The sequence below is a fragment of the Mesoplodon bidens genome (genome assembly GCF_964165515.1).
Source record: "Mesoplodon bidens genome assembly, chromosome: 11".
Classification (NCBI taxonomy): domain Eukaryota; kingdom Metazoa; phylum Chordata; class Mammalia; order Artiodactyla; family Ziphiidae; genus Mesoplodon; species Mesoplodon bidens.
In genome coordinates, this window is record NC_138167.1 from 48,245,330 (window position 1) to 48,262,012 (window position 16,683).

Genomic DNA, 16,683 nt, shown 5'->3' on the forward strand with positions numbered 1-16,683 from the left:
GTCTATTTTGTCATTTAAAGCTTGTGTTTCCTTATTAATTTTCTGTCTGGATGATCTGTCCATTGGTTAAAGTCCCCCACTATTATTGTGTTACTGTCAATTTCCTCTTTTAAAGCTGTTAGCATTTGCCTTATGTATTTTTTTAATGTCTTTTATTTTATTTTATTTTATTTACTTATTTTTTTTTTGGCTGTGTTGGGTCTTCGTTTCTGTGTGAGGGCTTTCTGCAGTTGTGGCAAGTGGGGTCCACTCTTCATCGCGGTGCGCGGGCCTCTCACTGTCGTGGCCCCTCTCGTTGCGGAGCACAGGCTCCAGACGCGCAGGCTCAGTAGTTGTGGCTCACGGGCCTAGTCGCTCTGCGGCACGTGGGATCTTCCCAGACCAGGGCTTGAACCCGTGTCCCCTGCATTAACAGGCAGATTCTCAACCGCTGCGCCACCAGGGAAGCCCCTTGCCTTATGTATTGATGTGCTCCTATGTCTGTGCATATATATTTATAATTGTTGATATCTTCTTCTTGGATTGATCCCTTGATCATTATGTAGTGGCCTTCTCTGTCTCTTGTAATATTCTTTATTTTAAAGTCTATTTTATCTGATATGAGTATTGTTACTCCAGATTTCTTTTGATTTCCATTTGCATTTTCCATCCCCTCACTTTCAGTCTGTATGGGTCCCTAGGTCTGCAGTGGGTCTCTTGTAGACAGTATATATATGTCTTGTTTTTGTATCCATTCAGTAAGCCTGTGTCTTTTGGTTGGAGCATTTAATCCATTCACATTTAAGGTAATTATAGATATGTATGTTCCTATTACCATTTTCTTAATTGTTTTGGGTTTGTTTTTGTAGGTCCTTTTCTTCTCTTGTGTTTACCACTTAGAGAAGTTCCTTTAGCATTTGTTGTAGAGCTGGTTTGGTGGTGCTGAATTGTTAGCTTTTGGTTGCCTGTAAAGTTTTTGATTTCTCTGTCAAATCTGAATGAGACCCTTGCAGGTAATCTTGGTTGTAGGTTCTTCCCTTTCATCACTTTAAATATATCGTGCCACTCCCTTCTGGCTTGTAGAGTTTCTGCTGAGAATTCAGCTGTTAACCTTATGGGAGTTCCCTTGTATATTATTTTTCCCTTGTTGCTTTTAATAATTTTTGTCTTTAATTTTTGTCAATATGATTACTATGTGTCTCGGAGCGTTTCTCCTTGGGTTTATCCTGCCTGGGACTCTCTTCGCTTCCTGGACTTGGGTGGCTATTTCCTTTCCCATGTTAGGGAAGTTTCCAACTATAATCTCTTCAAATATTTTCTCGGGTCCTTTCTCTCTCTCTTCTCTTTCTGGGACCCCTATAATGCAAATGTTGGTGTGTTTAATGTTGTCCCAGAGGTCTCTTTGGCTGTTTTCATTTTTTTTTTTTATTCTGTTCTGCAGCAGTGAATTCCACCATTCTGCCTTCCAGGTCACTTATCCATTCTTCTGCCTCAGTTATTCTGCTACTGATTCCTTCTAGTGTATTTTTCATTTCAGTTATTGTATTGTTCATCTCTGTTTGTTTGTTCTTTAATTCTTTTAGGTGTTTGTTCTTTCATTCTTCTAGGTCCTTGTTAAACATTTCTTGCATCTTCTCGATCTTTGCCTCCATTCTTTTTCCGAGGTCCTGGATCATCTTCCCTATCATTATTCTGAATTCTTTTTCTGGAAGGTTGCCTATCTCCACTACATTTAGTTGTTTTTCTGGGGTTTTATCTTGTTCCTTCATTTGGTACATAGTCCTCTGCCTTTTCATTTTATCTGTCTTTCTGTGAATGTGGTTTTCGGTCCATAGGCTGCAGGATTGTAGTTCTTCTTGCTTCTGCTGTCTGCCCTCTGGTGGATGAGGCTATCTCAGAGGCTTGTGCAAAGCCTCCTGATGGGAGGGACTGGTGATGTGTAGAGCTGGGTGTTGCTCTGGTGGGCAAAGCTCAGTAAAACTTTAATCTGCTTGTCTGCTGATGTGTGGGGCTGAGTTCCCTCCCTGTTGGTTGTTTGGCCTGAGGCAACTCAGCACTGGAGGCTATAGGCTTTTTTGGTGGGGCTATCCAGGAGGGCTCATGCCAAGGAGTACTTCCCAGAAATTCTGCTGCCAGTGTTCCTGTCCCCTCGATGAGCCACAGCCACCCCCCACCTCTGCAGGAGACCCTCCAACACTACCAGGTAGGTCTGGTTCAGTCTCCTGTGGGGGTCACTGCTCCTTCCCCCTGGGTCCTGGTGCACACACTACTTTGTGTGTGCCCTCCAAGAATGGAGTCTCTTTTTCCCCCAGTCCTGTTGAAGTCCTGCAATCAAATCCCTCTAGGTTTCAAAGTCTGATTCTCTGGGAATTCCTCCTCCCGTTGCCAGACCCCCAGGTTGGGAAGCCTGATGTGGCGCTAAGAACATTTACTCCAGTGGTGGACTTCTGTGGTATAATTGTTCTCCAGTTTGTGAGTCACTCACCCAGCCGTTATGGGATTTGATTTTATTGTGACTGTGCTCCTCCTACCATCTCATTGTGGCTTCTCCTTTGTCTTTGGATGTGGGGTATCTTTTTTGGTGAGTCCCAGTGTCTTCCTATTTACTGTTCAGCAGTTAGTTGTGATTCTGGTGTCTTGTAAGAGGGAGTGAGTTCATGTCCTCTATTCCGCCATCTTGAACCAATCTCTGGATGAATTGCTGATGTCAATAATATTCAGTTCATTGATGGCGTTGAGTTTAACTACGTCTATACTTATTATCTGTATGCTACATCTGTCCACTCCTGAAAAATGTTGAAGTCTCCATTTCTGATGGTCAATTCATCTATTTCTCCTTTTCGTTCTATCAGTTTTCACCTCATGTAGTTTGATGCTGTGTGTTAGGCACATAGACATTAAGAATTATTATATCTTCTTGGAGAACTGAGCCCTTTATCATTATGTAATGGCCTTTTTCAACCCTGATAACTCTTCTTTGAAGTCTGCTCTGTCTAAAAATTATCCTGCTTTCTTTGATTAGTGTTAGCATGGGATACTTTTCTCCATCCATTTACTTTTTATCTATAGATATCTTTAAAGTGGGTTTTTTTGTAGATAACACATAGTTGGGTCATGTTTTCAGATCAACTCTGACAATCTGTCTTTTAATTGGTACATTTAGACCACTGACATTCAAAATGAGTACTGGATTAATATCTACCATATTCATTACCATTTTCTATTTGTTGTCCTGTTCTTTGTTCCTATTTTTGTCTTCCACTCTTTTTCTGCCTTTTGTGGTTTTACCTGAGTATTTTATGTGACTCTATTTTCTCTCCTTTCTTAGCATATCAGTAATACCTTATCACTTCTTTTAGTGGTTGCCCTGGAGTTTGCAATATACATTTGCAACTAATTCAAGTTTCAAATAATACTATTTCTGAAGATTTCCATCCCTCTGCTTACATTGCTTGTCTGTTCTTACAAGCTGTCTATTTTATCCATTAGAACCCTTAGCACATTAATCATAGGTGTTCAAAATTTCTGGTCTGATAATTCCAACATTGCTGCCACATTTGGTTCTGATGTTTGCTCTGTCTCTTCAAATTGTGTTTTTTTGCATTTTTATATGCCTTATAACTTTTTCTTGGCAGCCAGACATGACATACTAGATAAAAGAAAGTGCTGTAAATAGGCCTTAATGATGTGGTCTTAAATGTGGGGGGAGGGAAAGCATTCTACAGTCCTATGGTTAGATTTCAGTCTTTTGCAGTGCCTATGCCTCTGGACTATGAATTTCACAAGTGTTTCTTGCATTTTTTTTCCTCCCCTCCCCCCCTTAGGTGGGATAGGACAGCTAGAGTGGGCTGGAGTTGGGTATTTCCCTTCCTCAGGTCAGTTAGACTCTGATAACTCACCCCAGTAAGTTAGGCTCTGGTTAACTAGTTTCTCCTGAAGGCAGGCCTTGTTAAGAAGAATAAAGTGCTCTTGTAACAGGCAGGAACAAATCTGAATCCATATTGGATCTATTTCTTTTACCTTAGCCTTTGTAGTCTATTCCTTTTGCTACAAGTCAATCACTAACGGGATGTTGCCTATAAGCTTAAATTATACATAATGGGGCTTCCCTGGTGGCACAGTGGTTGAGAGTCCGCCTGCCGATGCAGGGGACGGGGGTTTGTGCCCCAGTCCAGGAAGGTCCCACATGCCGCGGAATGGCTGGGCCCGTGAGCCATGGCCGCTGAGCCTGTGCGTCCGGAGCCTGTGCTCCGCAACGGGAGAGGCCACTACAGTGAGAGGCCCGCGTATCGCAAAAAAAAAAAAAAAAATTATACATAATAGTCCATCTCTGGGAACCCTGCCTCCCATGTAATGAACGTTAAGCTAACATACCTTTGTTTACCTCACAGGAAACCTTCTGACCAGGTCCACCTGTGAATGGCTGCAGGGAGGAAGAAATGAACACATGTAGGAACCAGGACTTTACCCCCCTTTTAGTATAAAAGAAGCATGAATTCTAATTCAGGGAAGATGGTTTTGGGGGACACTAATCTACCATTTTCTCAGTCTGCTGGCTTTCCAAATAAAGCTGCTATTCCTTGCCCCAACGACTCATCTCTCAATTTACTGGCTTGTCGTGAGTAAAGCCTGGACTTGGTAGCACTCTGGTTTAGTTCAAAATGGTTCCTCTTCTCCTCTCCCTGCTAGAAGCCCAAGGAGATTTTTCTCTGATTATTTACTGTGGGAATCTGGTCAAACTCCTGGAAGTAAATCTCACAATATTGTGAGGTCCCCCTTTGATTGGATCCCCCTATAGTTTTTAACTCCCAGAATTGTGTGCACTGAGCCTCCAGCAATTTATCAATTACAGTTCAGGCTTTCCTACCCCTTCACTGGTTCCCGAGGTTTCCACTCCTGGGTCTCTGCTCCAGTAAGCTGTGATAAACTGTATTCACCTGTTTGTCTCTCCAATTTTGGGGTCAACAGTTTGCCCTTTGTCCTCCCCTCTCTTACAGATTCAAGAAGAGTTGTTGGTTTTTCAGTCTTTTTACCATTACTTGCTGTTAGCATGAAGTGTGACTTCCAAGTGCCTTACATGGGAAACTGGAAGATAGAAGCCCAAATTATACATATTAAATGGGTGAATTATGATATGTGAATTACATCTCAAAAAATATGTATTTAAAATTTGAAAAAGGAGAGGCTGGAAAAGCTCCCTGTACATTCTGGGGTTTTTAACTCCAAAAATTAATCTAAAGGCTGAAATTTAAAAATCAATCCACCCCTTCCCTTTTCTACCCACTACCGACTCCTATATCTTCACTGAAAGTGTTCTTAATGAATTACTACATTAATGAGTCTACCTTAATTAGGTAAAGACAAGGAAATGTCACTCACTCATAGCCTTATCCCAAGATACTTGATCGTTTAGATCCCTTTTTCTGTCCAGGGATCAATCATCCCTAGGAGTTCCTAGAAAACTATATGAGCACAATTCAAAGAAATATCATCTCAAAAGGCACCTAGGGAACTTTCAGGTCAGTTGGAGGTTGGAATCACAGAAAGTACTTAGGCCTTGCCTATGGTCATCCTGGTGTAATCCCCAAATTTGAAGATGTTACTCTCTGAGAGCTAAATTAGTAAAAAACCAACCCAAAATAGAGAGTAGCTAATGGAAGAAATACATCATATTAAGAAATGGCTGTAAATGTCTTCCTGATAAGAATTTTGAGAAACCCCTATTCATTATTAATTTATTCATACATTCAACAAATATTTATTGAGGACTCATTATGTGCCAGCCACTGTGTCAGGTACTGAGGTATAGTAAGTTCTCAAGAAGCTTATCTAGAGGGGCTATCAAAGGTTCATAGGAAGCTTATATTTCATTGGACCTGGGATATAATTGAAGAAGTCAATAACCCAATTAACAATTATAATATATCAAATTCTTATGCCATAAATATATTAGTTGAGGGAAAATAGAGTAAGAAAAAAAATGGGACCTGGATAGTAAGAATTTGGCAGTGTTTATTTAGTACTGTTTGAGAGAAGAACAGCAATGGATATACATATTCCAGTATTAGAGAGATGGATGATATGATAAAACCATGACAGCTCCTTATATGGATTTTCCTTAATTTTAATCTTTTTTTTTTTTTTTTTTTTGCGGTACGCAGGCCTCTCGCTGCTATGGCCTCTCCTGTTGCGGAGCTCAGGCTCTGGACGCACAGGCCCAGCGGCCATGGCTCACGGGCCCAGCCGCTCCGCGGCATGTGGGATCTTCCCGGACCGGGGCACGAACCCGTGTCCCCTGCATCGGCAGGCAGACTCTCAACCACTGCGCCACCAGGGAAGCCCTCCTTAATTTTAAACTTAAACTCCAAGACCACACATTTCACTTTTTCATAATTTTCTGTTTATCAAAATCTTAAATTTCAAATATAGTTTCCCAGGAAACTTAACAACTTGGAAGGGGCATTTTAGTGAGCTATAGTTGACTTATGAATCAAAATTTGGATGTATAATTTGATGGTGGACTGATGACAGAAGGGAATGTTTGAGATCTGGGAAGTTCTAAAAAATATGGTATATATCCAATCCTTGGGCCTCTAATAGGGGAGGCTGAGAAGCATCCCTCAGGGCATGGTGCTGGTATGTGATGCCTACAGGTAAACATAGTATGGTGACTAAGGAAGAAGAAGTTGAGAAAGGGGTCTAAACATTGTCATACAAGCTAGGGTGCCTAAGGAAACTGTCAGGAGTAAAGCACACAGCTTAGCAGAGTTAAGGACCAGGAGTCACAAAAACAAAGCAGCAAGTTAGGCAAACAAGAGATGGTACCCAAAAAAATCTTGAGGCAACCAGACTAAGCCAGTAGCTGAATTTGCCCTTATTACAAGATTATTTTCATTACTGGTATGGTTTAATGGGGCTGAAAAAGGACACCCTGGACGCCTCTTCCAGAGGAGAAAGCTAAAATGTCCTGGGTTTGTACTGGAAAAAAACCTGGGGTCCTCAAATAGGCTTCTCAAGAGGGGTTTATGCCCATTCTAATGACTCAGTGATAGGAATTAGCTAGGGTTCTGCTGGAAATCTAGAACTCTGTCCAAAATATAATCAGCTTTCTTCAGTTGTCGAGGTTGGTAGCTAGAATTCAGGCTTTAGGGGACTTGGCAGAGAGTGAGGGGAAAAAAGACTTGAACCCATAAGAAAGTCAGTTGGACCCAGAAGGCCCTGTGGTTAAAGTCCACTATTTCTTCTACCTTGTACTATCTGTTGGTGGTCTTCTTGTTTTCAGCACATTGGGTAAAGCTAATGTGCACAAAGGAGAGCTACCTTATACGACAGCTCACCTTATATGTCATATGCTGGTACGAAGCAATGAAAGACATATTCTTTACATAGATCCTCATAGTACAGGAAGACATTTAGAAGGTCCTCTTAGACTCCCCAGAGCTTTCTAGGTATTAGACAGCTATTTGGGATATTGGCATGAAGTCCAGGCAAATAATAGGGGCAAAAATTATAATTATCATGAAATAAGGCATTCTGGGGGAGAGAAGTACAAGAAGATGTTTAAAGAGAATTCTGCAGCAGCTAGATAGGAAGAGCACTTGAGTAAACCAGCTGAGGTATCCTAAAGTACTTGGTTCATATGCTCTGCCCATTAACCCTGTTAAGTAATGGTAGTTAAATAAACATATAGAGAGCTTTGGAGAGGACTCTCTAAACTAGGATAAAATTAGACATTACTGCCAGGAAGTTGAGTAGTTCATGAAGACAGAAGATCTCTTTCACAATGATTACTAAAGGCTGGTATAGATGAGGGGCAATAAAGAGGATGTTGTATGCCATACTCATGAGTCCATTCACTACCACTAGGATGGTATGAGAAGATAAAGATTATGTTGATGAAGCTAGTGATGGTGTACCAGGACCATCATTTAGGAATGAGAAGTAGGTATATCAGTCATCCAGGTGTAACTCTAACCCAGGAGAAGAGGAAATAGCATACTATAGGTTTCTTGTGTTCAGTCAACAAATATTGAGCACCTATTACATGTTAGGCACTGTTCTAGACACAAGGGGATCCAGGATTGGAAAAAAAAAAAAAAACCTGTCTATCCTTATGGAGCTTAAATAATAGTGAGGAAAGCCGATAATGAACAAATTAGTCAATTAGTGATAAATGCTTTGAAGAAAAATAAAGCAGGGCAAAGAAGCAGAGCAACAAGCGTGCTATCTGAAGTCGGGTGTTCTGGAAAAGCCGTGCCGTAATGACATTCTAGGAAGAAGTCTGAACAAACAGGAGAGAAAACCACGCTACCAGTTGGAGGGAGAGATTTCAGATGGGGAGAGTAGAAAATGCAAAGGTTCTGAGGCAGGAAAAAGTTAGGAGTATCATACCAGAGGATCACCAAGATTTCCTTTGGACTAGGATCAGAACTGTAAATGGGTTACTATGACTTGGTGGGTTCGTATTGTGAAACATATGTAGCAATTAGGTATGGGTCTCTCTCTGGGTTGAAACAAATATCTGGTCCTCTCACTTCTACACAGCCCCTGGATCTCATCTAGTCATTACCTGACTAATATGCCATTGTGTGTTTGCCTCCACTAGAATGTAAGCTCCCTGAGGACAGACCCTGGGCACAAGCATGAAACCACTGTCTGCGCTGGAGAGTCATCTTTAGCTCTAGTTGGCATAGGATGGCCCCTGGAGACACTGCAGCCTCTACTAGCAACAAATATTAAAGTTTCTGACACAGTGCACTGGCTTAAGACAAAGCTTCTTGATTCCAGTCCAGCAGATTCAGCATCACCTGGATCCTTGTCAGAAATGAAAATTCTTGGGCCCTACCTGGAACCTACTGAATCAGAAACTCTGGGGCTGAGACACAGCAATGTGGTTTAACAAGCCCTCCAAGTGATTCAGATGCACAATGAAGTTTGAGAACCACTGTTCTAAGTTGTGGAGGTCTAGGAACACCAGTCACTTGAAGAATCAATCTGCATGTCTCAAAGGCCTGGGTGGTTCCTATGGAGTCATTTCTGCCAATGAGGATCAACTTCTTGAGAACGCTAGCTCAAGAAAGAGGTTACAGGTAACAAGATGACCCCTACCGCAGGCTGAAGCACCACATTCAAGTCTTGATAAGGGCAGAGGTAAACAAAGTCTTAGCCGAGGTGTGAAGACTCAAGCTTGGACCAGATACACTTTTTCTTTTCTTAAAGAAGAAAGTTTGGGGGGATATCAGAGAAGACAAATAATCATTATATAAGACAACATCGGGAGTGAGTCTTCTACTGCAGGTCTTCTGCTTCACCTCATCAAGCATAATGTGAAAGGCCTAGCTGTTTAGCAAGTCCAAGGAATATATCTTCAGGCTCTTATACATATTTCCCTGGGTTAACTGAGAGGCAGTTACCAGGGGGCCACCCAGAGTAGGGTGGTCCAAAATGATAAATAAGATCATTTCTATTAACCAGTGGAAGATGAAAAAAAGTGTTCCACAGGTCTACTGGTATCCTTGCATATTTGACTGGAAGAAAAGCATCTTTAAGGCTATTTTCCCACTCAATGATCCTTCCAATTTAGTTGACACTATAAAAAGCCCTGAGAATTTTAGCTTCATGAAAACACAAGTTCCTTGGAGCTGGTCCTGGGAGGTTGGGATCGGGAGCTCAATGTTGAATGGTGACTAGGTTGAGATGAAGGCAGTCTTGATAGAGGCAGAGCTCCCACTGATTTTCCTTTAGCAAGAATACAGGTTCTTACAGCTTACAAGTGGTAAGACCCAGAAGGCATAGGTTCTGTTTTACACTCTGATTACGTGGTATTATTTTCCTTCATTGTACGTGCACCATTCTAATTATCTAGCCACATGTGTGATCATGTGATTACTTCTTCCTCCCACAAGACCATAAACCTCATGAAGGCAGGCAATGTCCTAATTTTCCTTACTTTATTCCCAGTGCCAAGTACAGTGCCTGACATAGTATGTGCTAAACAACTTTTCTTGGAAGGAACAAAAAGAAGGAGGGAGAGAAGGAGGGGGGTAGAGAGGAAGGAAAAAAAGGAAGGGAAGAGGAGGGAATGAAGGAGAGGAAGTAGGCAGGGAGAAAGGCAGAAAAGGAGGAATGGAGGCCCCAGTGGGGCAAACTGGGAAGATATTTGATTCTCAGTCTCTAATGGGAGAGTTGAAAGGGTTAAATGTAGCTCTTACCTGAGGCCTCAGTGCTTAAAGCCAGAAGTTGAACATCAAAATTGTGTCCATGGGATAATGCTGAGTTCAAACCACAGAAGCAGTTCCAAATGGGTCATCAGAGCAAAGGGGGTCTGAGGTGAGTATTAAGTATAGAGCAAAATGAGAATGGGAAAAGCAGGGAAGAAGAGGGCAAATAAGAAATAATCTATACAAATTCGGGAAACTGTAGGACAAGTCCACCAGCTGGGCTTATTTCTTTACCTAGCAGCTTTTTATGCATGGGCAAAGCAATGTCTGATTAAAGGGACACAGACCCACACACAGTTGCCATATATAGGTATGTATTCTTCCAACAGCTTAATAAATTGGGATTCTTATATACAAACCATTTTCTTGTGAGTCTGGTTAACCCTGGGTACACTAAGGGGACTGAATTAAGTTAGAATGTATGCCATTTCAAAGCTTAGGACTGGATCCTGGACCACGGTGCCCTGCCAACATGCTGGAGTTCAGTGAAATACCTAAGCAGTCAGCTGGCCCCTCCCTTTCCTACATCTCCAAGGCATCCTCTTTTTAAATTCAACATTTTTGAACCAAAGTTATCAAGCTCTTAACTTATTATCTCCCTTCTTGATCGTCAGCTCCTGGGGGAGAGGGAAATCATCTAGTTCATTTTCTCATCTCCTACTGAGTCTAGTACAATGACTTCAAATAGTAAGTGCTCAAAAATTATTGAATAAATATTGTTATATACTTCATAGGTGCTGGGAGTAATTACTCCAATGAATTTGTTAACTTCTTGAGGAAAACCTTTTTAGACCTGAATTCCTTCTGGAAATATAAGGAGTTGGACTAAAGAAACTCTAAGGCATTTCCAAACTGTAAACTACTGGGACAATGACAAGGCTATGTTACAACCTCTCTTATATCATTTCTAGCATATTATTGGGTACATATGGGAACTCAATAAATGTTTGCAGTGAACTGACTCCAATACAGATATATTTAAGTTGAGAAAAAACACAGAAATGTGTTTCTGAAGTTTCATATAAATTGCCTAAGAGTTGGACACTACTTAAAGAGAAATTTGTTATTAAGTGAATTCTGAAGGTGAATATATTTTCATGATATTTGGAATCACTTTGTGATATAATAACTCCTAATTTATTTTTTTAAGTTTCACATTTTTATGTATCAAGGTTCCTAATAATAGGTTAAACCAGATTAGCAGCTTACAGTTATGAGGGAGCCAAATGACTTACTATTGACTAAATCAAGCTATTCTTCATAGAGGGAACTGTCCCTCTTTCTGCAGTTTTACAGATTTCTCTCTCTCTCTCTCTCTCTCTCTCTCTCACACACACACACACACACACACACACACACACACACACACCTTTCTCTCCTGTGTCTTAACTCATATTTTGAATTTAGTTAAGTCTATCCTAATTTAAAATGCTACTCATAAATTTTTCACTTTCCAATACTCCTTTCCACATTCCTCCCCCTTGTTTAACCACATGCCTCACCATTTTTAAAAATAGGTATGCCTTCCACGGTGTCTGGATCATCCATAGTATCTAGACTCTTCAAGGCGTCTGTCTCGGGTGGTGGCTTTTGTATGAGCATGCTGCAAGTTGAAGCTTCCCCAGCTGAGAAGCAACATTTCTAGGTCACCCTCAAGGTGGGATTCAGGGAGGGGAGTGCTCTTTATTCTCTTTCACTTTCTCTATGGCTCTCAGTTAGCTTTCCAGGGCATTTTTCGCATAAATCCAGTGACAAATTAGAGAAGTGATGGCTCTTATCAACAACTATCTTACTTCCAAAAGGTTCTACTATTTTGACATAAATGAGGTAAAAGCAGAACACATAACTAGAAACTTTAAGACTGGGGTGGAAGAGAAAGTCATTTTTCTTTGGGACTCTATCTTATAGGTTTTGGAGTGTCAATTCCAATGGCAACAAGGACTCCCACAGATGAATCTGGAAAGGTTGAAATAATTCACAAAGGACAGAGAAATCAACTACCAGCTCATGTGCTATAAATCTGTTCTCCCTCAACTCCCAAGTCCTCCTTACCTGCCTGGGGCCTATCCCCACACATCAGGCCAAAATCTCACCTGATACTCGTACAAGGAAAAGACAGGACTCAGTCATAAACATTTTATCATAGTGGGGAGGGAATAAACAAGGTCAGTTGACTGCTAAAGCCGGCCTCTACACTAGTAAGTCTCATATCCTGTACTGCGATTCCCTGCAAGAGAACCCATTCTGTCACTGGAGTATGATCAGGAGACACTGGTACCTGTTCTCTGAGGAGTCCTGACTAACAGGCGAGACTGAATCACACACATGAAAAATTTCAGATGCAACTCCTCTTTATGCATGGTTGTCTCCTAGAAATAGAGACAGAGTTTAATGCAAATCAACAGATCTGTGGAATGATTAAGAAGGACAAAAGTGACATGGACCAGGTATGTTCACTACTAACAGGCCTTAGGACCTGACAGTATAAAATGTCAGCGTATGAAGTGACACCTATCATCTACTCTTATACATTTGACAGGGCAAGATATCCTGAACTCAGCAAGCATCTTCTCCAGCAGCTGGGAGTAGCTAAACGGCTGGGGGCCTCCAGCTCAGCCAAGTCTGACCTCAGACTGTGGCTGTCATCTGGGTCTAGACTGCTTACTCAGAAGCATTTCTCCAAGACTTCTAGACAGGGCCTGGGTCCTGAGGCCCGCCAAGCTGAGGGACTTGGTAACAAGTCTAAATGAACAAACACATTTCTTCTCATTATTTTCTCTTAAAAATAAAGATTAAAGGTTAATCAATTCGGTTCCAGGAACAACAACATGGCCATTTAGTTCTTCATAGGGCAGAAATCTGGGTTTGACCCCGGATAGCTTTCCTCACACCTCCTGGAGGAGTGTTTCAAACTCCTCCAGAGTTCTGGAAATTTCTACACGTTTCTAGAGTCCAACCTAAGCCAATCCCAAGCTGCTCCCTGCCCCCTTTTCCCCAACGGCCAATCAAGCATGATGTAGTGCAAAGAGTATAGGGCTGCAAGTTAATAAACTTGTTTACTAGGCCCAGATCTGCCATGTACTTTATAACTTTGGGAAAAGACTTCACATCTCTAAAACTCAGACTGAATGATCGCCAATAACCTTTACAAGCACTGACGTTTTGTGATTCTCAATAAAACATGAATCTAGCCTGAGTTAGATTTAGCTCTCAGGTCAACATCTGTCAAGGTGGCCACAGGTTCCCGCAGATCGAGGGCCACAGCAAGAAGCTGCCGTGGAAACCAGAGAGTAAGCAAAAACCGCCAGAGCGGAACCAGAAGGCAGCAGGTAAGGGGGCCGAGGGAACAGAGAAAAGCGAAGGACGAAGGGCAAACTAACAGTATTCTAACAACGAGAACGAGAAAAAGCCTAAACTGAAAGAGGAAATTATAACCACAACCTTAGAAGATCCCTTCGCTTCTCAGGCCTCGCCACACTGCGCAGGCGTTGCGCGGGTCCTCGATTCTGCTCTTTGACCTCTCGCCCCACACCCCCTCCTCCGCTGCCACCGAACAGCTCTTCCGGTCTTGTGGAGGCGGTTCCGGTTCGCGGCGGTTCCCGGGTTTTGCTTTCCGCGCCCGGCCGGAAACCCCTTCGCATAGCAGCCGGTTCCGGTTCGGTGAGTGGCGGCGGGAAGCTGGGGGAGGGGTGAGGATGGAGGGAGCTTGGGCCGGGAGGCAGTGCGGGCCCGGGCCCTGCAGTCTGGGCTGGGCTGGACGGAAGCGGGGACGGCTGTGGGGACGGCGCTTTTTCCTCTGCCCCGCCCCCTGGGACCACCTCCCCTCACCCCTGCTGTCTGCCGGCCGCGATCTGGCCGGTGGCCGTTAGTTAGGTTTCCCGAGGCCGTTCCTTGAGGCCTCTTTCTCCGGGGTCGAGGAGAGGCTGTCTCGCTAAGGTCACGGCCGGCCCCATCTCAACACCCAGCCCTACGTGTGAGGAAAAGGCCGGTTGGGATTTCGGGGCTTTCCCGCCAGAGCAGGTCTTCTCTCAGGGGAAAGCTGTTTACACCGGGAAGCTCAGCTTTTCTGTTATGCCTGCTTCACCTCCCGCCTTCCTTGAGACCTGAAAGATATTTCTCGACTACTTCTGCGTCTCACGTAAACATTTCTCCAACTCTTTTTACTCTGTGGTGTCTCCCCGAGATGTGATACCGCTAGTGCCACCACCAGAGAGAAACGTCTGGACCCTCCTGCCCAGGTTATGAAAATCCCCTTAACCACCACCGTTTGCTTACCTGGCTCATCGCCTTCTGGTAATTCCCTTCAACCGTCTCTTTCTTGGGGTCCCCTAACGTGATCTCCCTGGATATATGTCCAGTTTCTCTTGAGCTTGGTGATTTCTGTTTATCGGTGCCTCTGCAGTATTTCCACTATCTTGTTGGCAATAACTTGCTCCTTTATCACTTTCACGTCAGCCTTGTTAAGTCATTTCACCTCACGTTTGGTTCACTTATATTTGGGGTGGTGGTGATTCTTATGAAATTTATATAAAGCCTTTTATAGGCCACTAACTATTTGATTTAGGGTCCCTCTTCCAATTGGATGTTTTTGGATGGAGTAGATCGCATCATCTCCTAAATCTTTACTCTCTATAAAGATAATTTGGGTTAAGGACTCGTGGTGAAAGATAGATTACACTGAATTTGAAATTACAGTTACCGTGAAACCTTAAGCATCTCTTTAAGCATGATCCCTTAACCTTCCAATTTAGTGTTTCCCTTTTTTCCCTCTAGTCCCATTTTGGAAGCCTCATTTGTTTTTATCTTGAGAAGCCTCATTCACTCTTACCTAATTCCAATTAATTATCCCAACTGCAAAGATGGTCTTCGTATCACCCATCTGATGACAAATCTAGAGGGAGCAAATGGATTAAAAGACAGGTCCTTCTTCCTCAAGCTGAGGTGATGTAACTCTTGACTGCTGCTTCGGAAGTCTTTCCTTTTCTTTAGCTGACTCCTACACCTCCTACCAATTGCACTAGCTTTATTGTATGGCTGTAAGTATCTGTTGATGAATCTGGTTTCCTCCCGTGGACAGTGAGATTCTCAGCAGCAGGGACCAGTTCTTATTCATCTTTGTATCACCAGTCCCCCGTATGTTATTGGTGCACAGTAAATGTTTGTGTATGAAAGAAAGTGAATCTTTGGTGTTTAAAGTGTTAGAGTCTAATTGGAGAGATTCCTTGTAAAAATATGAAAAACAACAAAAAAATACATAATGATATAGTACAAACTGTCTCATAAACATAATTTCCCAGAGTTCATAGTACGATAATTCATATGATCACTTCCAAGCCCTTCTCATATCATAAATTGTTCTTACTACATCTTGGTCCTGCATAAAGCTAATTGTACAATGCCTCTCCTCAATATATACTTTCAAAAAACTTCATCATAGCTCTAAACATTCACTTTTATAATCACCTCTTTGCATGTATGTAAACTTATAAATGTTTTACCATACTCATTACATTCTGTTATTGCCAGGACTTTGCCATCTTTTTTTTTTTTCTTTCAGATTTCCTATTATCTTGTGTTCAGCTACTTACCTGACTTCACCTGAATACCTGTAACTACTTATGTTCTTTTAGTAAATTAAATGAACAAAGTGAAGTAGAAAATGTGTTACTAGAATGCTCTTCTTAGAGGGAAAAAATTCTTAATGCTTGAAAGAATTTGGTGGTATCAGAGGTTCCAGGTCCAACATTTCATGTTGAATCTTGGGGTAAAATATTCCTTCTCCCATTGTATTTGCAAAGTAGCAAAAAGGAAGTAGCACACTGAAGGAGCTGGATGTATTTGTATTAAAATGTAAATGTGGGGCTTTAATTCCTACAATTATAAAAAAAGTGTGGATTCCCCAGAATTAGCTAGGGATTACTTTTATCTTGCCAATGTGTATGAATCCTTGAATAAGGATATGCTAAAGGATGTGAAATTTTGTGTTGTTTATTGAAAGAACATTTGCTTGGAAGTGAGGATGCCTGGATTTTTGTCTTCCCTTTGCCCCATCTTTGTGATTTCAGGCAAGTCACTTAACCACTCTGGACGTAATCTCTAACATTCTTTGATTTGCTTGCTTCCCTCTTCACATCTATCTCAGCAATGCAAAGGAAGTTAACATGGGATTGTTCTAATGGGCACCAGGCTTTTAAATTGGCATTCTTCTTAACACAACAAAAAGGACTAGTGATGACTCCTGGCCCATGGGCCCCCAGAGCTGGGGGCGGCTGGGGGACAGGGAGAGAAGAGAGGCAAAGTGTCCTAGGGAACCTTTGGAAGTGCTGAAATGATTGGACAGTAGAAAATGAGCAAATATTTTAAAACTAAACCTGAAAAAAATGTCCCCTCACCCCTCCCCACCCAAGCCAAACAGGTGTGTTATGAAACTTTAAATAAATACTAAAAGGGTAGGTTTGTTAAAAAAAAAAAAAAAAAAAAAAAG

The 16,683-nt window shown here is 42.1% G+C and overlaps 2 protein-coding genes across 9 annotated transcripts in view; one reads left to right on the top strand and one right to left on the bottom strand.

Moving 5' to 3' along the window:
* The window catches only part of PFKM (phosphofructokinase, muscle), a 43,690-nt gene extending 29,196 nt beyond the window's left edge, over window positions 1-14,494 (bottom strand). Inside the window, exons 1-2 of one of the 6 annotated variants that reach the window (XM_081248871.1) lie at window positions 13,641-13,702; window positions 12,478-12,568 (exon numbers count right to left, since the gene is read on the bottom strand). In XM_081248871.1, coding sequence (XP_081104997.1) covers window positions 12,478-12,559 — 82 coding nt within the window. In that variant the 5' untranslated portion in view covers window positions 12,560-12,568; window positions 13,641-13,702. Of the gene's footprint in view, window positions 1-10,190; window positions 10,299-11,701; window positions 11,825-12,477; window positions 12,783-13,640; window positions 13,726-14,474 lie in introns of those variants that run through there. The other 5 variants (XM_081248878.1, XM_081248877.1, XM_081248876.1 and 2 more) reach the window with 5 other exon arrangements.
* The window catches only part of SENP1 (SUMO specific peptidase 1), a 57,731-nt gene continuing 54,859 nt past the window's right edge, over window positions 13,812-16,683 (top strand). Inside the window, exons 1-2 of one of the 3 annotated variants that reach the window (XM_081248879.1) lie at window positions 13,812-13,859; window positions 14,383-14,492. In XM_081248879.1, the coding sequence (XP_081105005.1) occupies window positions 14,441-14,492 (52 nt within the window). In that variant the 5' untranslated portion in view covers window positions 13,812-13,859; window positions 14,383-14,440. The other 2 variants (XM_081248881.1, XM_081248880.1) reach the window with 2 other exon arrangements.